The sequence below is a fragment of the Phyllosticta citribraziliensis genome, assembly GCF_038025025.1.
Source record: "Phyllosticta citribraziliensis strain CPC 17464 chromosome Unknown J3D65scaffold_2, whole genome shotgun sequence".
NCBI classification, from domain to species: Eukaryota; Fungi; Ascomycota; class Dothideomycetes; order Botryosphaeriales; family Phyllostictaceae; genus Phyllosticta; species Phyllosticta citribraziliensis.
Window position 1 is genome coordinate 405,361 of NW_027117339.1, and position 23,580 is coordinate 428,940.

The window sequence follows — 23,580 nt, forward strand, 5'->3', positions numbered from 1 at the left end:
GCCTCTGCGCCGCGCCGTGACGCGCAGCGTCCTGCACTCGTCGCGGACCCAGCAACACTGCCACGACCTCCACCGCAGCAGCAAGCGTCGAGCAATCGGCTCCTCCTCTTCTCGCAACGTCAATGATGCCCGCCACAGCAATCGCACGCCCACGTCCGACACGGATGACGAGGCGTCTGCAAGCAGGGCCAGCCGCCCCAGCTACACCATCTCGCCGCAGGTGAGCCCCAAGGGGCAGACGTTCCTGTGGTTCAGCGCCGACGGGGCGCCATACACGCCAGCGCCGACGCCTCGCGCGCGGACAGCGGCGGCTACGAGTGCTGGCCGCGACGACACGATGGCCATCTCGCACGTCGTGAGCCGCAGCGCGGAGGACATGGACGACGCCGACAACCACCACCACCAACATCACGACGGCGCTATCTGCGGCAGCCCCGTGTCCACGCTGTCGACGGCGACGGCAACGACGGCGGATTCGGGCACGCCGACCAGCGCCGCGAGTCCCCGGCTGCATGGCGGGTGGTACTCGTTCGTGCCGCGCAGCTGCTGGAGCGACGCGGATGAGCTGGCTGCTGCCAACGCCAACGCCGCCACTGCGGTGATGGCCAAGGGGCCTCCGCAACACCGTCCTGACGCCCATAGACACCTACACCATGGTGGCGGCATACCGTCGAGCCACCACGTCGATGCCTCGCCCTCACCTCGCCTGCTCCCCTCGACCATGCTGCTCGCCGGCGCCGGCTCGAAGCGCAAGGTTTCCGACTCGCAGTCGCGGGCCGCCAGCATCGCCCACGACGAGGGCGCAGCCATGGCATCGATGCCGCTGCTACTGATGGGCCACAGCCCCTCAGACGGGCGTGCGCAGCGCTCATGCCAAACCGGTGGCGGTGCCGTCCGGCCTCGCGGCGCGCCGCTGGGCAAGGGGACGGACATGGAGGCGGCGCTGACGCTGATTGCCATGGCGAGCGGCGGCGAGGAAGACGACGACGACGATGAGGAGGAGGAGGAGGTGGAGGAGGATGTTGATGGCGCTCGCTGCCGGAAGAGTCGTCGTGTGTCGTGAAGTGGAGGGAGCAGCTTCTTGATCTTTTCCCCTTTTCTCTTTTCTGGTTCTCCTCCCCCTCTCACTTTTCCTCCTCTTCTTCTTCCATCCACATCCCCACCTCCACAACAACCACAATCAACCCTCAGCGAACGAAAAAGGAAAATCCAAGTCACCAGCTCTGTCCCTTCACCTTCACCCCCAAAAAAGCACTTTCAACGAGAAGGGTAGTTCTTTGATCTTTCGACAGAAAAAAAAGGGGGAAAAGTGAAGAAACTTGCTTAAGAAAGGGTCTGTCTGGGTGACAGCAGGCGATGATTTTCTCCTTCTTTTCTTCATGCGTCTTGCTTGCTTGCTTCTCGGTTGAAGGTTTCGGTATAGATTACTCCTTTTTCGACAGTTGGCAGATAGGGTAGGGAGAAAGGCTGGAAGGAAGGCGGACAGACAGACACAAAAGCCGTTTGAATTGGCAGAATGATACCTACCTACCATGCGTGCATCTCTGTACCTCAGCCTCGTCAATCACAGACCCCCCCGTCAAGACGTGCATTCACCTCCTTCCCCACCACCAACACACCTCACCAACTCACTCACACCCTACCTACGCCTTCGCAGCCGCCTCGCCCTTCAACTTCTCCACCGCCGCCACAGCGCGCCCAATAAAACTCTCCTCGTCCCACGTCTTCACCACACTCGGATGCCGCATCACCGCCTCGGCCCAGCGCCCAAAAAGCGGCAGCGCCTGCAGCCCCTGCTTCAGCGCCTGCGGCACCACACCGCGGCCCGACAGCGCATACAGGCGCAGCAAAAACGGCGCGGTGAGAATCTCCGCCAGACCAACGGCCTCGACGCCGCCCAAGAACGGCGCCGCGGCGCGCGTGCCGTGCAGCAGCGGCTCCACCTCCGTGCCCACGGCGTCCAGCAGCTGGTCGACCATCGCATCGACGGCGCCGGCGTCGGCGAAGAGCAGCGCGCGGCTGTGGCCGCCGAGCGCGCTCATGAACGCGTCGGCGTAGAGCTGGACGCGCGCGCGGCGCAGCGGCGCGCTGGGCGAGGCGAGCGTCGCCGGCAGCACGTGCGACGGCCGGCTGTCGGCCAGGAACTGCGCGATGATGGCGCTTTCGGTGAGGATTTCATCCGTGACGGCGCCGTTGGAGAATTTGAGCGAGGGGACGAGGCCGCGCTGGTGGTGGGGGGGCGGGGTTAGTTGGCGTGTTTTGCGGGGGAAGGGAAGGGGAGGGGAGAGGATGTACAGGATTGATGTCCAAATACCACTGCTCGCGCGGCTTGCTGATGTCGACCAACACCTCGTCGAACGGCAGCGCCAGCTCCGTCAGTAAGATGTGGACGCGTTGGCAGTAGGGGCAGTCGGGGAACGTGTAGAAGGTGATTTGAGGCGCGACGTGCGGGTTCTCGTAGCCACCACCACCACCGCTGCCGCCGGTGCTGGTGTTGGACGACATGTTGTGTTGTTGTGCGGTGGGTGGGTTGAGTTGGATGCTAGCTGGCCGGCCGTGCCGTAGATTCAACCGTACCTAGACTTCCAGTAGTTTGTTACATAGTCGTACTACACGCCAGGTGCATGTATATATAAACACCCCATTGATATACCCCTACGCGATGGACGCGATGAATGGCATCATTGGATGATGCATCTGGCTGCATCCACAGGACTGCCCCGCTCGCTCACCTCAGCTCAGCTCAGCCCAGCCAAACCCCGGGCAACGATGGGACGGCAAAAGGCAATAGATAGCATCCCATCCCCCCAGCCCGTAAGCCATGGCAGCATCTGGGGTCCGGATGGGCTGTTTGTGATTGGAAATACAGCAAGCAGCTGCGAAAGCGGGTGCTTGGTTGACGCGTCCCTCGCAAACTTTCGCGGCGCCGGCAGCGCGACGCTCCGATGCCCCCCTCATGTTCCTTCTTATCGAAGCTTGCATAAAGCTTGGTTGTGCACAAAGCGTGTGCATTGCACGCCCGCCCCGCGTGAACAACTGCTGGGCACCGTCACGCGTGTGGTGGATGCGTCGGATGGGTGGAGGCGGGCGGGCAATTATTCAGCGGACGAACAGACGCATGGATACATAACATACATGTAGGCAGCAGCGGAGGAAGCGAAGGAAACGAAGCAAGCGAAGCGAGCCGGAGGAGGAGCGTAGTTGGATCATACCTCACAGTAAGAAGATCCTGGCAGTGAGTCAGTCAGCCGTAGATAGTATAGGAAGGAGGTAGAGTAAGGTAGCAAGTAGGTAGAGTAAGGTAGCAAGTAGGTAGAGTGGAGTAAGGTGGACAAACAACACTCCTCATTCAGATACCACGGTGCACTAAACAATCCGTTGCTTTTACCAGGGCCCCTAACAGCCCAGCCCTATCCATCCTAACCCTACCCTATCCCATCCTAGATACCCATCAATCCAATAGATCCCAATCCTCAACCCGCACGCGCTTGCCGCACGTCGGGGAGGCGTAACGATTCCCAAACATCCCAAACAGACACACATTTCAAAAAGAAACAGACAAAACGCCAGACTCCCCAGCCCCAAACCCCAAAACCCCATTAGCAGAACAGGAAAGACAGACAAGCAAAGACAAAGAGTATCAGTGAGCCAGTCAGTCGATCAACGAAGCGAGGCAAAGAGATAGATCCTTACGCCACCGACATGGCCCTGGCAAAACCCCACGGCATTGTCTTGCAGCGCGGTGTCGGCGTTGTCTTCTCGCTGGTCAAAGGGTTTGAATGCTTGGGCATGCCCAAGCTCAGCGCACGCAAACGCGCGCGCAGCGACGAAGTACTAGTAGTCGAAGCTGCAGAGCTGACGCGGACGATGCCGCGGCTTGGAGCGTCGACGACCGACGATGTCCCCGCAAGCGAGGACAAGGCGAAGAAGACGAGGCTTGTCAGCGCGGAGGTGACGGCCGAGAGAAGGAAGATGGCGGCGAAGACGACGACGGAGAGTAAAACCGTCGACACGGTAGAGTAGGCTAGGGCCGAGCGAAGGCTGCCGCCGGCGCTGGCGCTGCTGCGCTGGCTCTGGCTCTGGAGCTGCAGCTCGAGCTCAGTGGTTGGCAGCTGTGCCGCAGTCTCGTTGACGTCTCCCGTTGAGAGAGACGCGGAGAACGGGGTCGATGATGATGGTACTACCGGAGACGCGAGGACCGGTGGAGGTTGCGTGGTGTTCTGCGCCGCTGCTCCCGTGTGGGGTAGGACGTTGCGTCCTAGATCACGGTCGCCGCGGACAGTCGAGTTGCAGATTCTTCGGAGTCGGCTGGCGCTTGCTCTGAGGCTGTCGCTGTCGCTGTTTTCGCTGTTTTGGCTGCTGGCGGTACCGCCGGCGGCGCAGCGAGCGGACCTCGTTGGAGTTGGTGAGGGTACGTAACACACCAGCCCCGTTGCCGGGGCAGAGGAAGAAGAGGTGTTGTTGTTGGCGAGTACCGTTGGAGAATTGCCGTTCGAGGAATGGGTAGACGCAGGAGTGTTGGCCACAGAGGCCGCGGCGCGTGCCGTTCCTACGCCCTCGCAAGAATGGCCGAGTACCGGGTCGCTCACGGTGAGCAGTGGTTGCGCTCCCGGGCGTGGGAGCGGGCGTTGGCTTGATGCCGACGACGACGACGACGACGACATGGCGGCCGCCGTTGGGCGTCTGCCCCGTGAGGGCTCGGGCTGGACGACGTTCTGTAGCGTCGCGTCGTTTCCTCTACTGCCGCCACTGCTGCCGCTGGGTAGCGTGTCAACCATTGGCACGGGAGCGTGGCCATGTAGACTGCCGCCGCTCAGGTCCATATTCACGCCAACTCCAACCAGGTCCATGTCCCAATTTTGCGACGACTGGATCATCTGGGCCGGGGCGATGCTGGCATTGGTGGGAGCCATGGCGCGGCCAGGGGACGAGTAGGCCGACGCGGATGCGGACGAGTTGGAGCCAAACGACGGGGCGTAAGACTGGTGGAGAGCAAACGAGTGCGTCGGTTGTTGCGGCTCAGCGTACGTGTAGGGGAAGGTGTTGTTCTGCGGAGCCATCGTCGTAGCCGTCGAGAAGAGCGGGTCGGGTGAAAAGGCCAGGGAGAACTCGTCGTCCTCGGGCAGCAGCAAAAAGTCCTCAAACCCTTCGATGCCGGCCGGTGGTGGGGGACCAAAGTCGGTAAAGTTGAGGGGACTCTCCATGACAGAGCCCATCAAGCTGGGCTCTCCCCACACCGAGGACCCGTCGAGCTGAAAAGAGGATTCAGAAGGCGTGTTGTGTTGCGGAGCTTTGGAGCGCTTTTTGACTTTGGACGTGACGCGGGACGAGGCGGCGGCCGTGTCGTGGTTGCATTTCCTCTTGCGGCTGCGGCAGTCCTGGCATGCCCTCATCTGCCTCCTCTTGCGGTAATCCTCCTTCTCCTTGGTCGTCATGGACCGGCGGTGGTGGATCTTGGGCGGGGCATCTCCAGAGGCAGTCCACACACTGGTCATTTGCTTGAGCGACAGCGTCTCGGGGCTGGACTCGGCGCTCGACGGGGCGGCCGACGACGAGAACGACTCGTCGCCAGAGTAGGACGTCGATGGATTGCGAACGGATGGAGGATTGAAAGGGGAAGCATCGTCCTGGGGGCTAAAGGCGTCGACTGGCGCGGCGGCTCCGGTGCCGTGGACAAAGGCAGTAATCTCTTGCTCAATGGCTTGTCGCTCGTCCATCAAAAAGTCGAGGACGGCTTGCTTCTTGCGTTCCGTATGTGTCTTGACGGCCGGGTAGGCTTCTCTGAGGGCATCAAACAACTCGTCCGACTCGAGGGCCGGCTCGAAGACGAGCTTGGTAAAGGGATCATGTGAGGCGTCGCCGCGCGACGCACTCGAGGCACGGGAGATGCGGAAGTTCTTGACGGCGGCCATTTGGAAGGATTGGAGGCGCGGGGTGGTTAATGGGTGTCCAGATGGGGTATCCACGGTGTGATATGGCAACGGGCGTCAAAGAGACAGTTCAAGCAGAGGATAGAGGTTGTAGTCAACCCAGCTCTATTGGCAGAGGGCACAGCTACCAAAAAGCTGGTCCAAGAGAGGTGGAGGGAGGGGAAGGGAGCGAGGGAGCGTGAGAGAGTATGGCCTGGGGCGCGGAGAATTGGATCTATTATCGCTGGTCAGTAGGAACACATGCGGTTGAGCGACACCGAGTGACCGAGAGAGCCGGTGTCAGGTTTGATCTCACGAGGCTGACTGCGGTGTTCGCGGTGTCCTTAATAGGCATAGCGCGCTTTGCGGCTCGAGGCTTGGTGACTCAGGCTCAGCACCTATAAACACAGTTTGCTGCCACTCCGGACTGTTCCAAGCCATTCAACTTCTTGTAGATGCTGAATGCATTGGTATCAAAAACGTGCCTAAGCTAGCGCTCGACTCCTCATGTGTTTTCCTAATTTTCTGCTGCGTGGACAGACTGGAGGAAGCAAGGGACGACGAGGCCTCGCATGGATAGGCGACCGCAAACCTGGGGGCCGTGTGGCTTGGCCGCGCAAAGCCCTACTGTACCGTTGACTCAACGCCTGGTGCATGACTTCATCCTGTACTCACAGCAGCCTGGCAGCCATTGTTGGCCGCTCCACATCACCTCACACGCCATGAGTAGCAACGGGCGCACATTTCAAGCTTCTCCATTCCCCTATCCGCATAAAGAAAAAGAAAAAAGCTTTTGTTTTCTCCACAGTCCGCCGCGCTAGACGTCCCGTCATCCCAATTGAGAGATACAGCAAAAGGAAATAAAAAAGCGCAGCTGCCGCCCCTGGGAAGAAGAGCCCCCTCAATCATCCAATCCAGAGTCGTCGTAAAGGGCTTTTCGTCATTGACCCCCGGGTCTTGGTGGTTTGGATCGTCGTCGTGGTGTTACACGTGGCCTCGGTTCTCAACAAAAAGAAGCCTCCATCAATTGTCTAGTCTGCCGCAGCAAATCGGTTTGCCAAAAACCACCCGGTTCTTCAGCATGCGAGACGTTTACTGGTTCTCGGGGCGGAGACCACTGCATTCTTGTTAGCTGCTGTGGCGGTTGTAGTGGCGAGTAAACTTACCGGACGGACTTGCCAGCCCTCCAGATCTCGAGCTCGCGGATCTCCTGCATCTCCTTCTCGTACAGCTCGCGGTAGTCGGGGCGGCTGTTGTACTCGAGGGACCTCTTGGTCTCGGAGCCGTCGGCAACCGAGTCGTACAGGTCGTTGAAGACGGGCTTGAGAGCGTCCTGGAACCTCTTGCTCCAGTCGAGGGCACCACGGCGGGCAGTGGTGGAGCAGGCCGCGTACATGTAGTCCATGCCGTTGGCACCGATCAGGGGGTACAGGGACTGGGTAGCCTCCTCAACCGTCTCGTTGAAGGCCTCGCTGGGGCTGTGGCCGCGCTCACGGAGGACCTCGTACTGGGCGAGGAACATGCCGTGGATACCGCCCATCAGGCAGCCACGCTCACCGTATAGGTCAGAGTAGACCTCCTTCTCAAAGGTAGTCTTGTAGAGGTAGCCGGAGCCGACGGCAACACCGAGAGCAATGGCCTTCTCCTCGGCCTTGCCGGTGACGTCCTGGTAGACGGCAACGGACGAGTTGATACCGCGGCCCTCCTTGAAGAGGGAGCGGACGGTGCGGCCAGAGCCCTTGGGGGCAACGAGGATGACATCAACGTCCTTGGGGACATCGACCTTGGTCAGGTCCTTGAAGACGGGGGAGAAACCGTGGGAGAAGTAGAGAGTCTATCAAATCTTAGCATCCCCAACACATTTCTTGAATGACTCTAGCTTACCTTGCCCTTGGTGAGCTGGGGCTTGATGTGAGGCCAGGTCTCGGACTGGGCGGCGTCGGAGAGGAGGTTCATGACAATGGTGCCCTTGGAGATGGCCTCGTCGACCTCAAAGAGGTTCTTGCCGGGGACCCAGCCATCCTGAAGGGCCTCCTCCCACGACTTGCCGTTCTTCCGGACACCAATGATGACGTTGAGGCCGTTGTCACGGAGGTTGAGGCCCTGGCCGTGGCCCTGGGAGCCATAGCCGATGAGGGCAAGAGTGTCGTTCTTGAAGTAGTCCTAGACAATTGTTAGTTTCTTGTCAACACTTGCACAACAATTGGTGACTCACAAGGAGCTTCTCGCGCGGCCAGTCATCACGCTCTGCGGGCGGCGTCAGTTTAGCTGCCCGGCGGGTTTTGAGAGTGGGTGCAAATACCGTAGACGTCCTCCTTGACGCCGGCAAAGTCAATGGTCTTCACACCGCGGACCTGCTGCTTGGGGAGGGTGACAGCAGCCCTGGGAGCAGCCGCAACGGCGCCCTTGGTCGCAGCGTTGAGAGCCGAAACAAAAGTGCGGCGCTGGACGGCGGGAGCGGCCAATTGCTTGGCGGAGGCGCGGAGAGCGCGGCTGGCGGTGCGGGAGGCCATTGTGATGATGGACAAGTGAATGGAGGATGGGAGAGGAATGAGTTGTGGTGGTGATGGTGAGCAATAAACGGAACTTCTGGGGTTCTGGTGCCCAGAATTCTTCGGCGTGGCGCGTTCGGGGTCCTCCGATGTCGGAGCCCGATTCCCCATCACGTGTGGCCAATCTCTCGTGCTGCATTTCAGACTGGCCGGCGGCCAATGACTCAGTCCATGATTGATATGTACCGGCGACCTTCGCTTTGCGAAGCTGAGGGCTTGTTGAGTAGTGATGTGCATATACTATTTGTCCCGGGGACTTGTTCCTCCCAACTTCCGGCATCCTACATCGCACCGCGCAAACAAATAGTGGAGCAAAGCAAAAAGACCCGATGGAGGCACCTCTAGATCTGCTGCCCTCTGGTGTATTACGTGCATGTCGCTCTATCGAAACCATGACCCATTGATGGAAATAAAATGAGGCTGCCCGCGCAGCTCAAAGCCAAAGAAGCCCAGCAGCCCCAGCACCGTGTACGCCTTGTCCCGCAATGCTCGCTCTCATGTCGCATGTTGGCCTTTACGGCGCGCTCGTCTCCTCTTAGGTCTGCTTCATCAGGACGCGGTCGAAGGTGGTGCCTTTGACGTGTCCGCCGGTCATGGCCAGCTTCACGTTGCGCTTGAAGCCTTCGCGGTTGGTCTTGAGGTCCTCTGCCGCCTCCTTGTTCAACGGATCCGACGCGTTGGGCTCGAGGAAGAGGAACTAGGTAGTCGCGTCAGCATGCGCCGGTACGTGTTGTCGTGGTAGTGACCCACCTGCAGTCCGACAATCACCGCGTTCAAGTTCAACACCGGCTTCCAGTCTTCTCTCAGAATGTTCAGGCAGACGTTGCCTTCCAGGTCGATGTTGGGGTGGTAGATTTTCTGCGTGCACTTGACTTTTGGCGGGTCGTGGGGAAAGTTCTGGTTGATCGCAAAGCTAAAGTGGAATCGGCCGCCCTTGTACATGCCCTCGTCGGGCTCGATTGTGAGGATGAAGTTGAGGATGTCGTCGGGGTTGGGGAAATCAGTCTTCATGGTAGACCCTAATGAGAGCTCAGACAAGTCTGCAGTGGTTGTCAGTCCAGGGTCCGCATTCGGAGTGTGCGCATTCAACGGGGTGGGGTGTACCCTTCTGGACGCGCAGCTGCGCTGCCGTGACCTTCTTCTTCTTTTGTCCCGCAGCAGCATTGTCCTCCTGCTGCTGCTTCTGCTTCATAGACCATATCTTGAGCATGATGGCGAATGTTGGCGCAGTCGGCGACGGCGGCGGCGGCGGCGGCGGCGAGCGATGACGGTGTTGGGGAGAGGTGCGGGGTTGAGGACAGGAGTGAAGATGGCGGCGCGAGGAAGGCCTCGAGCGAAGAGCGCGCTGTTCCAAGGCACGACGGCGGACGAGCAAGAGGATGGGTGAATGTCGAAGTTGGCGATGAGTCGTGTGCCTGAATGCTTCACGTCTACCCGTCGGGCTTTCCGAGAGCCCCGCCAAGCCGAGCGTCACAGCAGCGCAGAGGTCAAACCAAACGTCTCACCAATCACCCAAGACTCTGTTCCTGAACAGCGTCTCGCCGTCTCAACGATTGGAATCACAAGAGGCTTTCGCGTCAGCAATCCACGTGTTGACGGGATCGCAATGTTTACACTCGTGGAGGCAGGCTGATTCAGCCAGCCATGGTATCATCTACCAACTACCAGGGCAGCGGGCCCTCGAATAGAACGGTGCCATCTTTCCCGCCGTCATACGCCAAAAGCGCCTTGACATGATCCTCCAATCCTTGACCCAATTCGAGCAGCGCCGACTGCTGCCATCCTCTAGCCATTCGCTTGTCCATGAGCGGTGTATGCATGCCGTAGAGGTCTTGGATCCATGCAGAAAGACCCCGCTTGCTCTCTCCGTCTACATTCTGCGCGTGGTCGACGGCTAGCAAATGGCATCCGTCAGGTGGTTTGCTCGAGGCTGTAGAGGCAGGTTTCTGTCTTACCACGGCTCACGGGGTCGATGCCCTGTACATGTATGCGATCGCTAGGCCAGCGGATCGCCTTTGCGTGCAGGTCCTTGAGGAGTTCACGAGGTTAGAAAGCGTTGCATCACGAACCCTGCGTAGGGCTTGACTAGAGGACGGCGAGGGCCCGCCTCGTGTTTCTGGGGCTGACCCAAGGCTCATTTCCGCGTGCCTCGTATCGTGCTGACCGCCCTCACCGCACATCTCAGACAATTCAGGCGACCAGAGCCACCATGTTGGGGCAATGGATGGCGGTTGACGCCCAGACTGTTTGATCGAGTGCGATGACTTGGGAGGGAGCAGGGTGAAACACAGGAGATGTGAGGTGATCAAGGGAGAAAATCATTCAGCTTTGCAGTCGACGGGTATGCGACGTATCGTCCCGAAGAAATGACAATGGATGTGATGTGTAGCATCCAAGTGGCGTCGATCCACTCGAGATGCACCGCCACAGCATCAATTCAACAACATGGACTTACCAAAAATCGCCTTGTCTTAAAGGCATGGGTAATGACCCTGACGGAGCGCGGGTATCGGCCGAAATGACGTCGAAACTTGAGGATGGAGAAGAGCAGGTTCTGGTAACTGTCGGTGGCGGCGTCCTCGACGAGGGTTCGCGAATTCAAGCATTCGGCGAAAGGATGTCCCTGGCCAAATTGCTGGGTCAAGGCGAGTGCGGCGTTGAAGTAGCTTTGAGCTTCGGTCAAGCCGGTGACGTCTAGCGCCGTGGCTGCGCCGGAGAAGACCAGCACGCCGGAGCGGGAGAGGGAGCCGTAGGCCAAGGCATTCAAGCCGGCGTGAATGTGCAGCAAAAAGGTCTCGTGCTCGGCCGGGACGGAGCCGGTCGACTTTTGAAAGGGCTGGAGATGCCACTGGAGGGGCGAGTAGACGTCGCATTCGGGAGAGAGAGGGTTGCCGAGGAAGATGGCGTGGCAGGCAACAATGACGAGATCAGCAAAGCCGTCGGCGGACGAGGCCATGGTGGAGGACGGATTTCTTTGTGTAGGCGGGAGAAGTGTCCGAGGCCTTGACCAAATAGGCGGCGCTGACGAGGCCAAGGATGAGCCCTACGGAGGGCTTTGGGGGATCAGCACGCAGATAACGCGCTACGGCCAGCGCTAGAAGGGCGATAAATTGATGTATAGGTGGATTTGGCGTCGTGGTTAGCGAGGGTCTAAGCAGGCGCGTGAAATGGAGGTGGATAGGGAGCAATGCAAGGCTTCTATACATGCACGGCATGGCAAAAGGTCGGGGACTTGGCCGTGGTGTTCAGGTCGTCAGGAAAGAAATGAACCAAAGCACACCTCAGCGACCCTGACCCTGACCCTGACCCTGACCCTGACGCTGCACGCTCCACTTGTTACGAAGGTCGACGGGCCGGCGTCTATGTAAAATGAAATGGCAGATGCACGGCCTATTGATGCATGACGTGTTCCCGCAACCATGAGCTGCATCTGCTCCCACATGGCGATGCAGACCAATGGCAACGATGAAAGTAGGCAGAGACGAAACAGGCTTGGACGCAAGAGGATAGTTGGAGTGGCGGAAGGGGCTAGGAGGAGGAGGAGGAGGTGGAGGGGAGTGGTAGAAGACTGCGGGCGCTTGGATTCGATGGCGTTGACGATAGGCGGGCCGGGCGGCAGGTCAGCCAGTAGCGTTGCGCAGCCAGCCACCGCCCTCCGACACAGGCCAGCCAGTCTCGTACAGTGTTGCACGGCACACACACGGCGAGACGGCCGGGGGTTTGCACGAGCGAGAGGACGGAAGCTGACGGAGGGTGCGACGGTGATGGTGATGCTGTGCCAGTGCAGTGAGAGAGATGGACGGTAATAGTTCTTGAGTGAGGCACAGCAACATGGAAAAAGCTTGCGCTGCTGGCAGGGCTTCCTGGGCGCACAGCCACCGACCGGAGCATGGACAAGGACCAGGACCAGGGAGCAAAAAGGGGAGCGCGGGGGCCTGTGAGTGGTCGGCGGCCCGCCCGTGAGCCCGTTTCCGTTTCCAGAAGACCGTCAAAGAACGGAAGGAGCGAGAGCGAGAGACAGAGAGCGCTGAGCCGGAGCGACAGACCCCATGGCCAACTACTGGGTGCCACTATTTTTAGGCCCCCGCGCCCTCGACGGCCATGGCGACGAGAAAAAGAAGAGCCTGCCTCTCGCTCTCCCGCTGCCACTGCCACTGCCACTGCCACTGCCTCTGCCTCTGCCTGCTGGCTCAGCTCGACCTGACCCTGCGACAAAGCCCTTCCTTGGACCCCTCCTTCTGCTCTCTTCTTCCTCCGTCACCTCCCGTCCTCTACCTTACCCTCCACCTGTTTTCCTCTCTCGGCCAGGAAGCGCTGCCGCAGCGACTTGAAACATTCCCGTCCCTCCCTCCAACCACCCACCCCCCTCCCCCCAGTCGCAGGCCAAGACTTCTTTTGGCCCTACCTCCTTTACTCCACATCCTGATCGACCCTTGAGTCGCTCCGGCCAGCTCCTCTCCTAATCCCGTCCCTCCCCTTAAATATCTCGCTCCAGCAATCGCCCTGCCCATCGCCCTTTCAACGATCAGCCCTGGCGTTCGTTTGCTAAGCCGAAAAGAAAAAAAAAGCATTTGAGCCATGGCATACCAGGGATCAGGAGCCTATGGCGACAGCCATAACTTGAACGACATGCGCCCAGGGGCCGGTGTTAGTAAACCCCTCAGCCCCCCGTCAGGCTACCGACCCCTTCCTTCTTGCTGACCCTCCCTTCCATGTCACAGTACGACCATCCAGCTCACCGTGACGGCTCCGACGACGAGCACGAGGTCGAGCGCTCCCTTCTCCACCCCAATCCCACCGGCGCCAACCCAGGTCCCTTTGACGACCCCGACCACAGAATGCCTTCGCCTGCGCCGCGTCCTGTTTCGGCCTACTCCCTGACCGAAACTTACGCCGACGGCTCTTCGGCCACTGCTCCTGGATACACCGCCAGCAGTGCCTACAGCGCCGGCTACAACGAGGCCGACGACGTCTACGGCGGCACCGATGCCGCTCAATCCTTTGGCGTCCCCAATAGGACCCCTTCTCCCTACAGCAGGAGCGAGACGAGCTCGACAGAGGCATGGCGGCAGCGCCAGCAGCCTGGTGGACAGGGCGGCGGCGGCGGTCTCAAGCGTGGTTTGACGCGCAAGGTCCGCCTCGTTCAGGGCGCTGTCCTGAGTGCCGACTATCCTGTCCCTTCTGCCATCCAAAATGCCATCCAGGCAAAGTACAGAAATGACCTCGAGAGCGGAAGCGAAGAATTCACCCACATGCGCTGTAAGTCCAGTCTTGTCACCGCCATGATTTTCAACCGTCTGACGTGCGCCTAGACACGGCCGCTACTTGCGACCCCAACGATTTTACCCTGAAAAATGGTTACAATCTGCGTCCGGCCATGTACAACCGCCACACCGAGTTGCTCATTGCCATTACCTACTACAACGAAGACAAGGTCTTGACCGCCAGAACGCTGCACGGTGTCATGCAAAACATTCGCGACATTGTCAACCTCAAAAAGTCCGAGTTCTGGAACAAGGGTGGCCCCGCGTGGCAAAAGATTGTTGTTTGTTTGGTGTTTGACGGTATCGACCCCTGCGACAAGGGCACGCTTGACTTGCTCGCAACCGTCGGTATTTACCAGGACGGCATCATGAAGAAGGATATTGACGGCAAGGAGACGACGGCACACATTGTGCGTTTTCAATTCCAAACAACTCGTGCAGCTGCTGACCCTCTCTAGTTCGAGTACACCACTCAGCTTTCCGTCACCCCCAACCAGCAGCTCATCCGGCCGCACGATGACAGCTCCAGCACGCTGCCCCCCGTCCAGATGATGTTCTGCTTGAAGCAAAAGAACACCAAGAAGATCAACTCGCACAGATGGCTCTTCACCGCCTTTGGCAGGATTCTGAACCCCGAAGTCTGCATTCTGCTCGACGCTGGTACCAAGCCCGGTCCCAAGTCCCTCTTGGCCCTCTGGGAGGCCTTTTACAATGACAAGGACCTCGGCGGTGCCTGTGGTGAAATTCACGCCATGTTGGGCAAGGGCTGGAAGAACCTCGTCAACCCGCTCGTCGCCGCGCAAAACTTCGAGTACAAGATTTCCAACATTCTGGATAAACCCCTCGAGTCGTCGTTTGGTTACGTCTCCGTGTTGCCCGGTGCCTTTTCTGCTTACCGCTTCCGCGCCATCATGGGTCGTCCCCTGGAGCAGTACTTCCACGGTGACCACACGCTGTCCAAGATTCTCGGAAAGAAGGGTATCGAGGGCATGAACATTTTCAAGAAGAACATGTTCTTGGCCGAGGACCGTATTCTCTGTTTCGAACTCGTCGCCAAGGCTGGATCCAAGTGGCATTTGACCTATGTCAAGGCTTCCAAGGGTGAAACTGATGTTCCTGAAGGTGCTCCCGAATTCATCGGTCAGCGTCGTCGTTGGCTCAACGGTTCCTTTGCGGCCAGTATCTACTCGCTCATGCACTTTAGCCGCATGTACAAGTCGGGACACAACTTTGTCCGCATGTTCTTCTTCCACGTCCAAATGGTCTACAACTCGGCTCAGCTCTTCATCACCTGGTTCGCTCTGGCTTCGTACTGGCTCACTACTTCGGTCATCATGGATCTCGTCGGTATTCCCACGGCGGCAAACGAAAAGACTGGAGTTGCGCAAAAGAACGCCTGGCCCTTTGGAAACACTGTCACGCCCATCTTCAACACGGTCCTCAAGTACGGCTACCTTGCGTTCCTGCTGCTCCAGTTCATTCTCGCGCTTGGTAACCGTCCCAAGGGTTCCCGCTACTCGTACGTCGTGTCGTTCTTCGTCTTCGGCTTCATCCAGCTCTACATTGTCGTCATCTCCATGTACCTTGTGGTGCAGGCCTTTACGAGTCCGACGGAACAGGGCCTGGACACGAGCTCGACTTCGGCCTTTGTCAAGTCCTTCTTCTCCTCGGACGGCGTCGGTATCATCATCATCGCCCTGGCTGCTACCTTTGGTCTCTACTACATTGCCTCGTTCATGTACCTCGACCCGTGGCACATGTTCACGTCGTTCCCCCAGTACCTGCTGATTGCGTCCTCTTACATCAACATCCTCAACGTCTACGCTTTCAGCAACTGGCACGATGTTTCTTGGGGTACCAAGGGTTCCGACAAGGCCGATGTGCTGCCCTCTGCAAAGACAGAAAAGGCTGGCGACGGCAAGCATACCGTCATTGAAGAGCCCGATGTGCCGCAAGCCGACATTGACAGCCAATTTGAGCAGACGGTCAAGCGCGCGCTGCAGCCCTACGTTCCTGAGCCTGAAGACACCTCGAAGAGTCTTGACGATTCGTACAAGTCTTTCCGTACTCACTTGACGACTGCATGGATTTTCTCCAACGCCCTCTTGGCCGTTGTCATCACCAGCGACAACTTTGACAAGTTTGGTTTCACGGTATGTTTCTCTTGCCACAATCACAATTTCTTGCGCTAACAACTTCTAGTCTGGTGCCTCGAAACGTACTTCCCGCTTCTTCCAGGCCCTCCTGTGGGCTACTGCGTTCATGTCCTTCATTCGTTTCCTCGGCTGCTTGTGGTTCCTGGGCAAGTCTGGTATCCTGTGCTGCTTCGCCAGGAGATGAGAGGTTTTTGAGACATGCTTATCTTCTCAAAACGATACCCGCGATTTCGAAGAAAAAAACAAGTTGCTTGCTGCCTGGGCCGCTCCAAAGCAATGTCGATGTTTGTGTGAAATACAAAGGAAGAAAGAAAAACAAAACGAAATCCAGGAGGGGGATTTCCTCGATGATGATGACGATGGGCGCTTTTGGCATGCATTTTCGCTTCATGGGGCCCCTTTTCCAGGTTTGAAGGAATGGGGAAGATTTGGGGTGGCATGGGGTGGGATTGAGGGGGATGTGTCGGGTTGGTCGATGGAGGGTGGACATACCATGGCGTGTTTTGGTGTCGTTTTTCCAGCCTCTTTTTCTTTTCTTTTCGCTTTTTTCCCTCTTAATTTCTCAACCTCTCCAGACCCCCTTTTGAGAGTTTGGTCACATTTTCTTGTTGCTGGTGTTGTTGTTTTGCGGCGATTGTGAGAATCTGTCGCTGTTGTTTGGCTGTTGTACATGTTTTTGTTTTGCATATTTGCACAGCGACCCACCCCATTCTACATTTACATTACCTACCAAGGCTACACCACTACATATCAACCGACTCGACGGACCAACCAGACGATTTGGCATGACACCACCACCACCACTGCCTCTTCCTACATGCGTATGTAGTCTAGTGGTTGCATGCATTCTACAGCCGCCCCTGCCCTGCCACTTTTTTTTTGTTATTATTTTTTTCTTTTTTTTTTTTCGTTTCGACGAGCAAATGAGCGAGCGAGTGCGCCCGTCCCATCCATCTCTTGCCCTGCTTTGTTCGCTTCGACACTGCTGTATTTATGTAGTTGTATATTTACATGTATATCTATCTCTCTTGTACTTTACGACGACAAGTGTTGTCGATTCGTGAAATTGGCAATGATTTCTCAGGAGGCAGGATTTTTGTTGCAATGTGTGCGTTGCAGTTTGCGCGCATAATGGAGAGGGTGGCTGGTTATGTAGCTGGTTGGTTGGTTGCATGCACCACCTACCACCGGTTTTGTGTTTTGCTGCTGGTCGTCGTCGTTTTAAGAAACGCCGCCGCCAAAGTTTGTTGTCCTCCTTACGCTCACTTAGGGTGCGAGAGGATCGAAGGTTAAGGTACCTCCCGCCGCCGCCGCGGGCGTTGACTAGGTACTGGCGTCATGCCAGTATGGGGTGCTGTGGCACAGGTGTTGAGTTTGCTCCAAGCGATGGGTGCGTTGTCTTAAGCGTGGTCTGTGCGTGCGCTGGCTGCAGGCAGGGCTTGCTTGGTTGGCTTGGCTTGGCTCCCTGCAGGTGAGCACAGAACCGCGACCAGCGTCTTTCTCGGCCAACCAACGACCTGCCTCCACTTGTTGGTCGACGAACGACAAGTTGACTTGAACGTTGTGTTTGGACGTTGTTTATTGTTTTTCGAGCGCGCTTTGAGGGGACGGAGCTAGGTACTGTCGTCGACCGGATTGGATTGGCTTGAAGAGCTCGGAATTGAGACTGGGACACCACTACCACCACTACCACCACTACCACCACTACCACCACTACCACCACACCACCGCAAGAGCAAGGACAGCAGAATGGCAGACGCAGCAGAGCAGCAGCAACAACAAATGGCATCCCGCGACGCCCTCGTCTTCCCCGAAGCCCTCGCGGCCCCTCTATCGCCGTACCTGCCTCCGCCCGCCTCACCCTCACCATCAGCATCCAACACCACCAAACCCTTCACAACCCTCACCTTCGCCTCCTCGCTCGACTCGTCCCTCTCCCTCGCCCCCGGCACGCGCACCGCCCTCTCCGGCCCGCTCTCCAAAGCCATGACGCACCACCTGCGCGCCGCGCACGACGCCATCCTCGTCGGCGCCGGCACCGCGCTCGCCGACGACCCGGGCCTCAACTGCCGCATCCTGGGCGTCGGCGGCTACGGCGATGGGAGTGAGCCGCCGCTGCATCGCCAGCCGCGGCCTGTTGTCGTCGACGCGCGCGGTCGTTGGGAGTGGTGTGCTGAGCATGGCAACGAAGATGGGGCCCTGGCGAAGGTGCTGCAGCTGGCGCGGCAGGGCCGCGGGCGCGCGCCGTGGGTGCTCGTGGGCGAGGGCGTGGCGGCGCGCTTGTCGGCGGCGCGGAAGCGCGTCCTCGAAGACGCCGGGGGCCGCGTGCTCGAAGTCGGCGTCGGGGCGGACGGCTTCATGGCGTGGGGCGATGTGCTGGGGGTGCTGGGGCGCGAGGGCGTCGGCAGCGTCATGATCGAGGGCGGCGCGGGCGTCATCAACGCGCTGCTCGCGCCGCGCAACATGGCGCTCGTCGACTCGGTCATTGTCACGATTGCGCCGACGTGGTTGGGGCAGGGCGGCGTCGTCGTGAGTCCGCCGCGGCGGACGGATGGGGAGGGGGGAGGTGCGGTGCCGGCTGCGAGGTTGCGCGATGTGAAGTGGTGTCCGATGGGCGACGATGTGGTGCTTTGTGGACGGTTGGGTGCGTGATTCAGACGACATCATCTCAGTTGTCATGGATTCCGCTCCGCCCAAGAGACTACATGCTCGCTCATCCAGCTACGTTCTCGGCCTTGCGTTCGCCGTTGATGCCCACCACGCCTTCTGCCCGCGCCGCCTCGGTCTGAGGAGCAGCATACAGCTTTCCAATGGCCTCCATGGTGGTATTGCCGCCGCTCAACACGATGCCAACGTTCCAGCCCTCCTCTCCCGCCTCTCGTTCAACCAGTCTACGAAACTCCTCATTGTACAGCGCCACAGCCAAACCCAGCGCCGCCGTCGGCTCGACAAACACCTTCATGCGCTCCATCAACAGGCGCAGCGCCTTCTTGATCTCGTCCTCGCTGACCGCAAACACGTCCTGCACCTTGGTCTTGTCGCTGATGACGGTCCACGGTATCTCGCCGACGGGCGTGCGCACGCCGTCGGCTATCGTCAGCGACTTGACGGCCTCGATGCGCCGGCCCTGCTTCAGCCCTCTGCGCGCGTCGTCGGCGCCCTCGAAGCTGGGCTCGGCGCCAAACACGCGGATTCCCGTGCCGGCGAGCGCCGTCGCGACGCCCGACAGCATACCACCTCCTCCACAGGGCGCAATGACGGCGTCCAGACCCTTCGCCGCATCGCGCACGCTGAGCGCCGGCGCCGCGGCCACGGCGTCGGCGACCTGCGCCTCGAACTCCAGCGCCAGCGTGCCCTGCCCGAGTATGATGTCCGGGTGGTCGTAAGGCGGGACGAGGACGGCGCCCGTCTCGGCGACGACGTCGCGCACGACGGCCTCGCGCTCCGGCGCCGTGCTGCCGCTGAAGCGGATCGTCGCGCCGTAGCCGCGGGTTGCGGCGATCTTGGACGGCGTGCTGATGGACGGCATGACGATGTAGGCGGGGACGCCGCGCGTGCGGGCCGCGAGCGACAGCGCTGCTGCGTGGTTGCCTGTGTGCGTGCGCAGGTGTCAGCATGGATGCGAGATCACCAAGGCTGAATCGACTGAAGCTCTGGGTATCTGGGCATGCCTCTGCGCAGTACATTACGCACCAGAGCTATGCGTCACGACGCCGCGCGCCAGCTGCTCGTCGCTCAACCGCGACAGCGCGTGAAAAGCGCCGCGCGCCTTGAACGCGCCGACGCGCTGCTGGTTCTCGCACTTGAAGAACAGCCGCATGTGCGGCGCGGCGGGCTGCGCTCCCGCCGCATCATCCTCGGTCCCTTCTAGCTGTTCGCGCGTCTGGGGCGTACTCGCGAATGTCGACAGCGTCGTGCTGGTGGCGATGGGCGTGCGGTGGATGTGCGGGGCGATGGCGGCGTGGGCGGCGACGACCGAGGCGCGCGTGAGCGGGGAGCAGGTCGATGGGTCTGCCATTATGATGGCGCGAAGCTAAGAGAGACTGCACAGAATGAACAGAACGAACAGAACAGGACAGAATAGAAGCTTGGGCTGTACGAGGAGTAGAATTAGGCGACGCGTGCGCGGGGCTTGGTCTACATTCTACAAGGCAGAGAAAAGGAACGGAAGAATGTAGCTGCCCATGTGGTGGCTAATCATTCAGGCGTGAGCGATGGCGCGATAGGTGGGTGGTGTTCGCTGCGCTTGACTGTTCAGCCGACCGACCGACGGCAGCGGCGGCGGCGTCGGCAACGGGAGGAGTGGGCCGAGCCGATGCGGGTATGCACTACAACTACAACTAAACTGCAACAACATCGTCTCTTCATTCATTGTGTCTGTCTCGCCGATTGGTGCGTCATCAGGGGATAGGAGATGGTCTAGATATCCGCCCTCTCTGCCATCCGCTTCTTTCTGACGTTTACAGCGTGCGACCGCTCCGTTGACTGGAAGAGATGGTGGTCGAGTTGACCGCGTACCGGTGCTTTCTCAATGCGTGGGAGAATGAGGAGAAAGCAAAAAGAAAAGAAAGAAAGAAAGAAGGAATGAAGGAACGAAGGACGCATGCGTCATTTCTCTGACGGCACCCATCTGCCTCTCAAACAACTCTTCTCGCCGTCGAGCATGCCTTGGCTGATTCGTGATGCAGCAATTCTTCTTCGCAGAGTGCAAGGAAACAACGGTCACAAGCAGAGAACCCGCGGAGAAGCAGAGGCAACTTGAGATTGAAAGTCGGCATCCATTGACAAAGCACCAACACGCGCCAACACCGCCTTCCAAAACGCGACCTCAAAAACCGAACTGCAGACGACGCAGACGACACACGAAAAGACATGAGTCCATCTCAGCATCTCCATCAGCGACGATGATGGAGAAGTGACCGCCTGGCACGACGTGGACGTGTGGACTCTTCGCCAGGCTAAAAGCAAAAACGCCTGGAAATGCCCGACAGTCTATAAACGCCTGGAAATGCACGACAAGTCTATAAACGCCTGCAAATGCTGCAAAGACTCCTGAAAATGCACAAAAACACCTGTAAATGCTGCAAGGACTCCTGCAAATGCTGCAAAAACACCTGAAAATGCAACAAAAACGCCTGAAAATGCCCGACGCGGTCTAGAAGAAGGAGCGGGGATGCGGTCTAGTAGTACGCGAGGGGATACTCGTCGCGAGGGAAGGCGACCTCGCAATACCGCCTGCGAGGAGCGGAGGCGGCGGCAGCTTTGGCCTTGGCTTCCCGGCGAGCCTTTTTTTGCGCCTTCGCCGCAGCTTTCGCCGCGACGACCTCCCGCCGGAGGATTTCCTTTCTCATGTGGCGCTGCCACTCATCCAGGCCCTCGTCAAAAGCGGCAGAGGCGGATTCCGACGCGGCACTTGATGCGGAGGCGCGGTGGCCCCTGTTTCGGAGGAGGGAGAGCAGCGAGCGGAGGAGATGCATGTCTGTGGGATCGTTAGCCGCTGCGGAGAACAGAGTGTTGGGGCCGATGGAGAACAGCTTCAACTTACTGGGGGTGCTGGTACTCGTGGTGTGTGTGTGTGTGTCTGTGTGTGTGTGCGTGTGTGTGTGAAGAGTAGCCAGCGGGTTTCGAAATTTCTGGGGGGTGCGGCACCCTTTTGTGTCTGCGCGAGGGGCTAGTTAGTCAGACTCGTTGGAGACAGGAGTTCAATCTCAAGGGCGTCAGGAGAAGCAAGCGCTGCGTTGAAGTGTTCATGTGAAGAGCAAGATTTGGATTCGATTTGGCGACGAAAAGCGAATCCATGGCAAAAGAATTCGAGGAGATGATATCGGAAGTCGGCCATTGAACGACCGACTGGTAGACCCCTTCTGAGACGTTCTTTCGTGGGCCTGTCCTTGGTCGTGGACCAGGTGAGAGTTGGACGTTAAGCTGTTGTGAGACATTGGCGGTGAAATTCGCCAATTTTGAGGAGTCAGGGACGACGGCAATGGACCCTGTGCTCAAAAATCAGGGTCACAGGGCTATTATTTGATAGGACAGGCACGGTTGGGAAAACAGCATGGCCACTGGAGCCACAAGTCAACAGGGACCAAGTAACACATGGCGACATGACTCCTGGAAACTTGGATCGAAGGGTTTTTGGACCCTGGAATCAGTCATATCACCCACCACTGGGACTGTATCCAGGGACCTGTCGATTCATGTGAAAATCGTGAATCCATTTTCTGTGCGGACGTCGTACTCATTGCTAAAACAGATGTGTCGTCGAGTTCCCAACCAAGTAGATAGGCCTGCCGTCCCAGCTAGAATTCCAACGGAAAGGCAGGTGTTTTGAAGCTTCGAGTACCCCGTAGAAATACCGTACATCCAGTAGACAGTAAGACCAGACCACCAAGGAAATCGAAAGCGCTGCGGTGGTCCATGACATTCGCCATCCCAAGTCGGTGCTCCAGAGCATCAGTACGTCACATTGTACCTGCCAAACTGGTCCTGCTTGACCTGCTTGACACCAGGACCCACCCAAACTCCTCTGTTGCGAGGCCTGTCGACATCCATGCCACCATTCGCGCTCCAGGCCTCCTCCATGCCCTTGCGGTGATTGCTCTTGGGCTTGCCGTCCCTAAGTCTCAGTTTCTCAAAGAAGACGTACGCGGCGTAGTACACGACGCTCGTGTTGCCGGCATCGGCTCCCTTTTTGTCACGGAACGCCGTGAGCTGCCGCGACTGGATGCTCTTGGGCTTCTTGGGCGTGTGGCACATGGCCGCGAGGTCGCGGCAGAACTGCGCTTGCGTGACGCCCGGCTCGCGCAGGTGTGCGTTGATTTTCTTGCGGATCTCGTCGCAGCTGTCGTAGACTTCGACGTCGTCCGTGTCTTCCTTGGGCAGCGTGATGTCGGCGAGGTCGGCGGCCGTGATGGCGCCACTACCCTTCTTCTTCGTTGTTGTTTTGGACTTGTCGCCTGCTTCCTCCGTGTTGCTTGTTTGGGGAGTAGCTTCTTTGGAGTCTTTCTTTTGCTTTTTGTTGGCGGATGCGGCCGTTGGCAGCTTGAGACCCTTTTTCTCGCGCCAGTTGAAGTAGATGAGCGACTTGGCGTAGGTGTCAGACTCGGCGCCCTTCATAGGACCGCTCTGCTTCATGTAGCTGTTGTATGACTTGTTTGAAACATTGATGATTTTGCAAAACTCGCCAATCTTCATCGCGCCATTGTCGATGAGACGGTGAATCATGCGGCGTACTTGGTTGCAGTCCTTGTCAAAGTGCACCCCCTCAAATGTGTATTGTTCCTGGATTTTTTCCCACAGCTCCCTGTCATCTTCGCCATCGGATGCCTCTTCGGGCGCAGGACGCTTTTTGGGCGCTTTGGTGGTTGCTTTCTCTTTCTCGGCCGAGGCAGCAACGAAGTCCGGCAGGGACGCGTTGCTGATGTCTGCCAAGACGCGTCTGCTTTCCTAATTGCACAGATGAGAAATATTCGAGTGGCGTTGGAGCGACTGGGAGAGAACGCGTACGGTGGCCATTGTTTCCGATCGAATTTATAAAATGCAGGGGAGAGTTGTTGAGTTGAGCGTAGGGTGGAGTGATGGTCCCAGTCGACGTTAGATCGGCTAGCTGCGCGCGTCATCGCCGATCCGACAAGGTCCGTTGTGTTTGTTAAAACGCGATATCACGTGAGACTTGGGTCTTTACAAGGAGGTCCCAGTC

General features: G+C 58.5%; 9 protein-coding genes across 9 annotated transcripts; 2 read left to right on the plus strand and 7 right to left on the minus strand.

The window, feature by feature from the left end:
• Positions 1-1,353: 1,353 nt before the first annotated feature.
• Positions 1,354-2,619, minus strand: J3D65DRAFT_199622 (thioredoxin-like protein). Its single transcript, XM_066794402.1, has 2 exons — positions 2,296-2,619; positions 1,354-2,225 (listed from the first exon to the last, which is right to left on the minus strand). The coding sequence occupies exons 1-2, from the start codon at positions 2,503-2,505 to the stop codon at positions 1,644-1,646; spliced, it is 792 nt and encodes a 263-aa protein (XP_066658363.1). The 5' UTR covers positions 2,506-2,619; the 3' UTR covers positions 1,354-1,643.
• Positions 2,620-3,260: 641 nt separating this feature from the next.
• Positions 3,261-6,204, minus strand: J3D65DRAFT_612518 (uncharacterized protein). Its single transcript, XM_066799020.1, has one exon. The coding sequence runs from the start codon at positions 5,910-5,912 to the stop codon at positions 3,690-3,692; it is 2,223 nt and encodes a 740-aa protein (XP_066658364.1). The 5' UTR covers positions 5,913-6,204; the 3' UTR covers positions 3,261-3,689.
• A 439-nt stretch (positions 6,205-6,643) lies between these two features.
• On the minus strand, positions 6,644-8,533 carry J3D65DRAFT_612523 (ketol-acid reductoisomerase-like protein). The gene is made up of 5 exons (XM_066799021.1): positions 8,212-8,533; positions 8,125-8,156; positions 7,794-8,072; positions 7,076-7,743; positions 6,644-7,026 (listed from the first exon to the last, which is right to left on the minus strand). Exons 1-5 carry the CDS (start codon positions 8,420-8,422, stop codon positions 7,002-7,004), a joined length of 1,215 nt encoding a protein of 404 aa, XP_066658365.1. The 5' UTR covers positions 8,423-8,533; the 3' UTR covers positions 6,644-7,001.
• J3D65DRAFT_612527 (ubiquitin-conjugating enzyme/RWD-like protein) lies at positions 8,534-10,033 on the minus strand. The gene is made up of 3 exons (XM_066799022.1): positions 9,566-10,033; positions 9,212-9,501; positions 8,534-9,158 (listed from the first exon to the last, which is right to left on the minus strand). Exons 1-3 carry the CDS (start codon positions 9,669-9,671, stop codon positions 8,997-8,999), a joined length of 558 nt encoding a protein of 185 aa, XP_066658366.1. The 5' UTR covers positions 9,672-10,033; the 3' UTR covers positions 8,534-8,996.
• Positions 10,034-10,558: 525 nt separating this feature from the next.
• On the minus strand, positions 10,559-11,778 carry J3D65DRAFT_612531 (uncharacterized protein). Its single transcript, XM_066799023.1, has one exon. The coding sequence runs from the start codon at positions 11,415-11,417 to the stop codon at positions 10,899-10,901; it is 519 nt and encodes a 172-aa protein (XP_066658367.1). The 5' UTR covers positions 11,418-11,778; the 3' UTR covers positions 10,559-10,898.
• A 1,395-nt stretch (positions 11,779-13,173) lies between these two features.
• On the plus strand, positions 13,174-16,065 carry J3D65DRAFT_546961 (chitin synthase-like protein; the record flags this gene model as incomplete). Its single annotated transcript, XM_066796840.1, has 4 exons — positions 13,174-13,720; positions 13,774-14,135; positions 14,184-15,878; positions 15,928-16,065. 4 exons carry the CDS (start codon positions 13,174-13,176, stop codon positions 16,063-16,065), a joined length of 2,742 nt encoding a protein of 913 aa, XP_066658368.1.
• Positions 16,066-17,663: 1,598 nt separating this feature from the next.
• Positions 17,664-18,533, plus strand: J3D65DRAFT_547771 (riboflavin biosynthesis protein Rib7; the record flags this gene model as incomplete). The annotated part of the gene is made up of 1 exon (XM_066796868.1): positions 17,664-18,533. One exon carries the CDS (start codon positions 17,664-17,666, stop codon positions 18,531-18,533), a length of 870 nt encoding a protein of 289 aa, XP_066658369.1.
• Positions 18,534-20,098, minus strand: J3D65DRAFT_612539 (pyridoxal-phosphate dependent enzyme-domain-containing protein). The gene is made up of 3 exons (XM_066799024.1): positions 19,981-20,098; positions 19,575-19,924; positions 18,534-19,472 (listed from the first exon to the last, which is right to left on the minus strand). The coding sequence occupies exons 2-3, from the start codon at positions 19,897-19,899 to the stop codon at positions 18,595-18,597; spliced, it is 1,203 nt and encodes a 400-aa protein (XP_066658370.1). The 5' UTR covers positions 19,900-19,924; positions 19,981-20,098; the 3' UTR covers positions 18,534-18,594.
• Positions 20,099-22,039: 1,941 nt separating this feature from the next.
• Positions 22,040-23,456, minus strand: J3D65DRAFT_612546 (uncharacterized protein). Its single transcript, XM_066799025.1, has 2 exons — positions 23,388-23,456; positions 22,040-23,327 (listed from the first exon to the last, which is right to left on the minus strand). The coding sequence occupies exons 1-2, from the start codon at positions 23,394-23,396 to the stop codon at positions 22,335-22,337; spliced, it is 1,002 nt and encodes a 333-aa protein (XP_066658371.1). The 5' UTR covers positions 23,397-23,456; the 3' UTR covers positions 22,040-22,334.
• Positions 23,457-23,580: the final 124 nt, after the last annotated feature.